The sequence below is a fragment of the Fulmarus glacialis genome, unplaced genomic scaffold (genome assembly GCF_000690835.1).
Source record: "Fulmarus glacialis isolate BGI_N327 unplaced genomic scaffold, ASM69083v1 scaffold48106, whole genome shotgun sequence".
Taxonomy (NCBI): domain Eukaryota; kingdom Metazoa; phylum Chordata; class Aves; order Procellariiformes; family Procellariidae; genus Fulmarus; species Fulmarus glacialis.
Genome location: NW_009217126.1, coordinates 1,500 through 7,392, shown reverse-complemented (window position 1 = coordinate 7,392; position 5,893 = coordinate 1,500). Strand labels below are relative to the sequence as shown.

At 37.7% G+C, this 5,893-nt stretch overlaps 1 protein-coding gene across 1 annotated transcript in view; it reads left to right on the top strand.

The window, feature by feature from the left end:
• MAEL (maelstrom spermatogenic transposon silencer) overlaps nucleotides 1-4,648 on the top strand; it is a gene marked incomplete at its 5' end in the record, with an annotated part of 11,246 nt that extends 6,598 nt beyond the window's left edge. The window contains 6 exons of the mRNA XM_009579540.1: nucleotides 495-549; nucleotides 1,252-1,393; nucleotides 2,285-2,347; nucleotides 3,241-3,373; nucleotides 3,640-3,718; nucleotides 4,533-4,648. Of these exons, the coding sequence (XP_009577835.1) occupies nucleotides 495-549; nucleotides 1,252-1,393; nucleotides 2,285-2,347; nucleotides 3,241-3,373; nucleotides 3,640-3,718; nucleotides 4,533-4,648 (588 nt within the window). The remainder of the gene's footprint in view (nucleotides 1-494; nucleotides 550-1,251; nucleotides 1,394-2,284; nucleotides 2,348-3,240; nucleotides 3,374-3,639; nucleotides 3,719-4,532) is intronic.
• Between the last annotated feature and the right edge of the window lie 1,245 nt (nucleotides 4,649-5,893).

Here is a 5,893-nt window from a genome sequence, read left to right as displayed (position 1 = left end):
CTTTCCCCGTGAGAATACCGTACATCTTAATTTTTGCTCAAGTTTCATTTGCCAATGAGCAAAACAAAACGTTAGCGTTCAGAGGCGTTTAAGCTTCCTGACAGCTACGTTACGTTTTGATTCCATTTGAGCTTAATGTTAATTCTTAAAAAGGCAGGGAGGGTCAAGATCTTGGGCTCCATCCAGAAATATAGGGCTCTGAAGAAATACACATGAAAAAAATCTCAGAGCGCTTAACAGAGATACCTGTAGTATGGGTTAACCTTTAACCTGTTCCTAAAGATTAGTCCAAAATTTATCCTAGGGTTTGGTTGGAAAGCCTCCATGGCATTTGGTTCCTCTTCAAGATAATTTTCAGGAAGAGTGTACATTCAGTCCCACAAACATTGAATTTTGTTTTGGAGGTGACTTTTTCAGACACAGTCAGAAGTCTTGCAGATGTCAGAACTATATACTGTACTTCTTCAATGTGACTGAAATTTTCTTTCCTCTAGTCTAATGACAGATTCCGAATTAACTGGTGTCTCAATCGAATGGCTAGCATAACAGGTGGGAAATGGATCATTTTTGGCCTCCCTCCACTCCCCCAAGAAAGAAGGGTTATGTGATCATGGACAGGTATATTTGTCTGAAGATCTTTGCCCCCCCAAGAAAGAAGGGTTGTGTGATCATGGACAGGTATATTTGTCTGAAGATCTTTGCCCCCCCCAAGAAAGAAGGGTTATGTGATCATGGACAGGTATATTTGTCTGGAGATCTTTGGGTCTCAAAGGTTTCATAAAAACTGATTCTGATAGCTAGAACTACTTTGCTTGCTTCTCCCTCTTCTTTTCTTCCCCATCAGTGATAGTAAAACAGCAGCATGATCAACTGGCTAATGAGCACATCCATAGAATAACATACACTGTTTCTTGCTCAGCCAGTTAAAAGAGCACTAGAGGCAGTGAGATTACTGTGAAGGTGAGTGTATGGTAACACATGGGAAAACGAACAGCTTCTGAGGACAGATAGCCTGCAAGTAGGATACATAATTACTGAAGTGGAGAAAATTATGGGAATAAAGGACAACCCACTTTGCTAGGAAGCCAGGTTTTATCAAAACCACTGGTGGAATAGCTTGTTAAGGTTTACAAGAATTTTGATGCTCTGGTAAGAGGCTGGGCAATGAACAGGGACTGACTGAAAAGTGAGCTGAGCAGAATATTCACCGACTCTTTTGTTTTCCTGACCTGGATTTTCTCTGAGATATAGGTATTGAGAACCATCTGGAGCTTTTTGCTGTGGAAGACCTGGTAATAGAACTGTACCGGAAGAAATACCAAAAGGAGCCATCCAAGACTTGGGTGTGTAGAGAACTGGATGTCTTCCTGTGGGATTTCTCCAGTAATACCAGGTATGTTGGGTTCTTTGTGGAAAAGTGCATTAGCCCAATGTGTCTTGGTGCCCTACATACAGCTTGTATGCTGCTAGGCTAGAATGTTCTGCAAGCCTTTTAATCAGAAATGCTTATTGTCACATCATGAGTACAAATGGAAATGAAAAATACTTTCCCAAAAGAAGTGTAAAGATAGATGGCTTTTTAATGCTGAGTCTGAGGCCTGTGTTTGTACAAAGAAGTGGTATATAGCTTGTGGTGTTGCAGGGGAATATTTAGTGATGATGCAGTTAACTTAGAAATATACTTTTAACTTTTCCTCTGCTACTGTTTTAAGTAAGAACCAATAATTTCATCTTAAATTTTAATAGATCTTTTTTTTAAAAAAAAAGATGATTATTCTTGGAAGTCTGCTTACAGCATGGATTTTAAGATCCATTGGGATAATCAGTGTCACTTTATCTTTTCATAGTCAGGCAGTTTTCCATTTCCATGAGTATATTCACACTAGAGGGAGGCCTTAACAAGAATGGAAAAACGTACTTTAAAACACACATCTGGAGAGGAAAGTGGGCATGCTTATACTAAGAGGAACTATTTCACATTAATGGGAAACTTCAAATTGTTACCTTTAAATTCCATTTGTCTCTTAGGATTCTCTTTTCTCCCTTCTCCCCACCTCAGCATGAAGCAGATTGCCTCTTAAACATGCCTTTTAACTCTGCATAAACCACTTAGAGCTTAGTTATTGAACGCTGGCCCTCTGTGAAATTTTAAAGGTACTGTATGGTCTCTGAGACAAAAAGATACCTTTAATATTTGTTCCTGTTCCTTCTGACCAGACCAACTATTCATGTTGATTAACGATGTAGATGCTTCTGAAATAAGCCTGAACTTCATTTCGTGTAGGTGCAAGTGGCATGAAGAGAATGATATACTCTGCTGTGCTTTGGCATCCTGTAAGAAAATTGCGTGAGTATTGCTAAGGAGTTATCTCCAGTATGATGTCTTTTTATTTTGTTATAGACAGATGTTTTTTGACTCTGGCTTCTCTGACTGCCTGGAGCACTGTACTTCTAGATCTCGAGTTTTATTTATTCCCTCCACCCCCAAGATTTTGTTCTATTTCTAAGTTTCATTGTTGTTTGTATGGCTTAGCAATATGCTGTAAGTCTTAGCGCTTAGATGTAGGGTAATTTCTGTGATAGTAATGTCCATCACTCTGTAGTCATCCTTTCACTACCTTCACTTACTGTTGGAGAGTAGAGAGAAGTGTTAATTACATTAGAATTCACTGTTTTTCTTCAGAGGTTTAGTATAATCTGTATTTGGTGAGAAATTCTCAGTGTATTCTAGTATATCTCTGCTTTGGAAACTCTTATACTGCCTTACATAATGTAGATATACTGCCTTTATAATGTGGATACATAAGGCTCTGTAATCTTTTTGGTGTGGGGAAAGCGAAAGTAGTTGGGAAACAAGGAAATGCCATTTAAGATCTCAGTCAGTAATAGTAGCACTTTGAGAGAGATGATAATGAATAGTCTTTCATTTAAAAAACTCTTGTTATGTACTGCTATACCGTGCAAAAAAGTGGTGCTTTTCACACTTCTAAGTGGCTGCATTTGATAGTGTGGGGAAGCAGTTGTTTTAATTTCATGTGTAGTTGACCATCAGGCTGGTGGTCTTGGAAGGATGCAGGGTAACTATTTAGCTGCTGCAATAATGTCCTTCTGTCCTCTGTCATCTGCTCTGTGGTTGCTTTTGTTTGCCAGTTGAAGAACTAAAAATGCTGTGCTTCCATATATAAGCATTACAGCCCTCTTAGCCAAACTTTTCTTGTTTTCTTTTTTTTCTCGGTCAAGTTATTGCATCAGTAAATCTTTAGCTAATGTGTATGGAGTGTCACTGACAGCAGCTCACCTACCTCTTCAAGACTCTGATTATGGTGAAAGCACAAATACCAAGATGGTGATACTGGATGCTGGACGTTTTCAGGTCAGATTCTTCAAACTGGTATCCTGTTTTTTATTTCTAGTTAACTCAAGTGTTCAAACTTGCCAATTTCAGGTTAGCTGTTTTCTCTTTGGATGCTGTCTTTTGTGACATAAATTGGGCAGACTGATGAAAGAAAAATAATCATTAGTTGGGTCATTTCTTGTGATTTTTGACCATAATCCGTAGGTTTCACAGATAGTTGTATATACTGCATTTTAGAAGACACATACACATATATTATTTTGAATGCTTATTTCTTCATACAGAAAATGAAGGCTGAGGGTTCTGGATGTGGCAGACATTTTGCTTCTCCAAGTCAGGATCAAGAGTTTGTCCCTTCTAATTGTGAGTTTGAAACTTTCACGTTTGTAAGGGGAAAGAGGTATTTAAACTTAATCCAATTGCTGCTTTTTCAAATTTCTGGTCTTAGATATTGCCTGTCAGTGGCATAAAGCTTAAAAAAAACTCTGCATGAGCTGTGCTTATTCCTGCATATGGATTTCACTGAATTTCTAAAGACGTAAACATAAAGAACTGCCCTTTTCTTACTGGACACAATCTTATGGTCAAAAAGGTCTCTCAAAATTTAGTTTTTCTTATAAATGTTGCTCTCTGATTTACACCCCTTTATTTTTCTGCTACATGAAGTCCGTTCTCATATGCTTCAGTGCTTTGAGGCAGGGCCGTCTTTGAAATACTCTCCTTGCTCTTAAGTTATTATATGTGCAGACTCAGCTGGTACTTGTTGCAAGTATTCTGTTATAACTCAGTTTATAAAGACTGCTCATTTAAAGTCGTCTCTTCGGAGATGACATTTTTTTAATAGAAGGCACGTGAGCTCAGTTCATCTGGGCAGCTCATGGCTAATCTTCAAAGGAACAGAATCAAATTTGCAAGACAAATAAATGTAAGAATTCTGAGTTTGCAGCTTATTTTCTCGCATATAAAATACACACTGAATTAAACTCCGAAATTGTTCCAGTTATAAATCATGAGATCTTATGGTCTTGGTGTTTATGGAGGACACAACCCCTGTATCTGACTTTTTGTATTAGAGCTGTTGAATAGGTTCAGCTCCACAGCATATGAAGAACAATTCCATTAATTTATGCAAACTTTAAAGGCTGATTTGATTTGCAAACTGTATTTAATTTAATAGGTGATTCTCCATGTGGTGTGAAGACTTCCCTTTATGGAACAAGTACCATGCGAGGAAGAGGAATTACTCGATTGCTGAAAAGTGCGTCTGATCTATCTAAGTCTTTCAGTAATTGAAAATCTTTTCTGCATCCAGGACATCTGTAAATTCTGGTTTTCCTTGTTTCCCTAAAATAACCAGCAGTTTGTCCAGACTGCAGTTTTTCATCTTATGTGCAGCCTTGACAGTTCAAGTTCTTGTTAGAATGATAAAACTGTTGACTGACTGTAAAGAAGACGAAAATCTTGTTTATGATCTACAGGAAGACTTATTTTGAAGGGATCTGACAGTTGCATCCTCTCTTTAAAAATACATGCCATACTAGTTCTATTTCTTAATGGATGGAGTGCAAATTCAAGATCAATTAGCCAATATCATTGGATTAGAAGAATTCCGTTGTGGCCAATGTGACTTTAAACAAGGTCTTTATTTCTCCTTTTGTAACCTCCTTCCCCTCTTTTGCATGTGGAAGATAGAATTTCAGTGCATAACAGTCTCCCCCCAAAAAGTGATGGGGGGGTGGGGAGCATTGGAGGTATGAAAGGTTGCACTAGGGGAATTAAGACTGGTAACAGTCTTGAAGGTTTGCTCATAATCTGTCAATTCCAGCCGTGAAGAATTTGAGTGGTCATTCAAGGCAAAAAAGCAGACTTTCTTTGTCTTGGAAGAAATGTGGTGGCAAATTTATCCACCTATTAATGTTCTTTTAGAGACACAGACTATATACATCAGGAACAAGTACAACATAGATACTGTTTTTTCCTTTGCATCAGTTTTCTCTTTAAAAAATGCATGTCCCTCAAACTTACAGACTGAAGAGGAGTGTAAGTGTTATGGTTTGGGTTTTTTTTGAAAGGAATATCAAATTCTAACTGATATATTAATCTACAGATATAATTTCACAAGTTTAGTCAGGCTGGGTAGATACCAGTCACAATTATTTGAGGGCACATAAAAACTGGGAGATTGTCTGATGTATCACTAGGAAGTTAGATGTTCCATTTTATGGAGGTACAAGTCTTGGACTAGTTCCCAAAAAGTTGTCTGTTGTCTGAGCATCATCCTTAGTCCATGTGACTTTAAGCAACTGATTCTCAGAAATAAGAGCTTATTTTTTTGAGTTGTTTCTATGTTTTGTTCCAACAGAGGTCCAGTAGTGAAATACTATTTCCACAGCAGCTAACTGTGAGAAGATACTTATTTCATTGCTTGTAGGAACTGAAACTCAAAATTGGGTAGTTCATTCTTTTGGATAATAGGGAAGAAAAAACCCCAAACAAACAAAACCCAAAACCCAACCAAAATAAGAGATCAACACACTT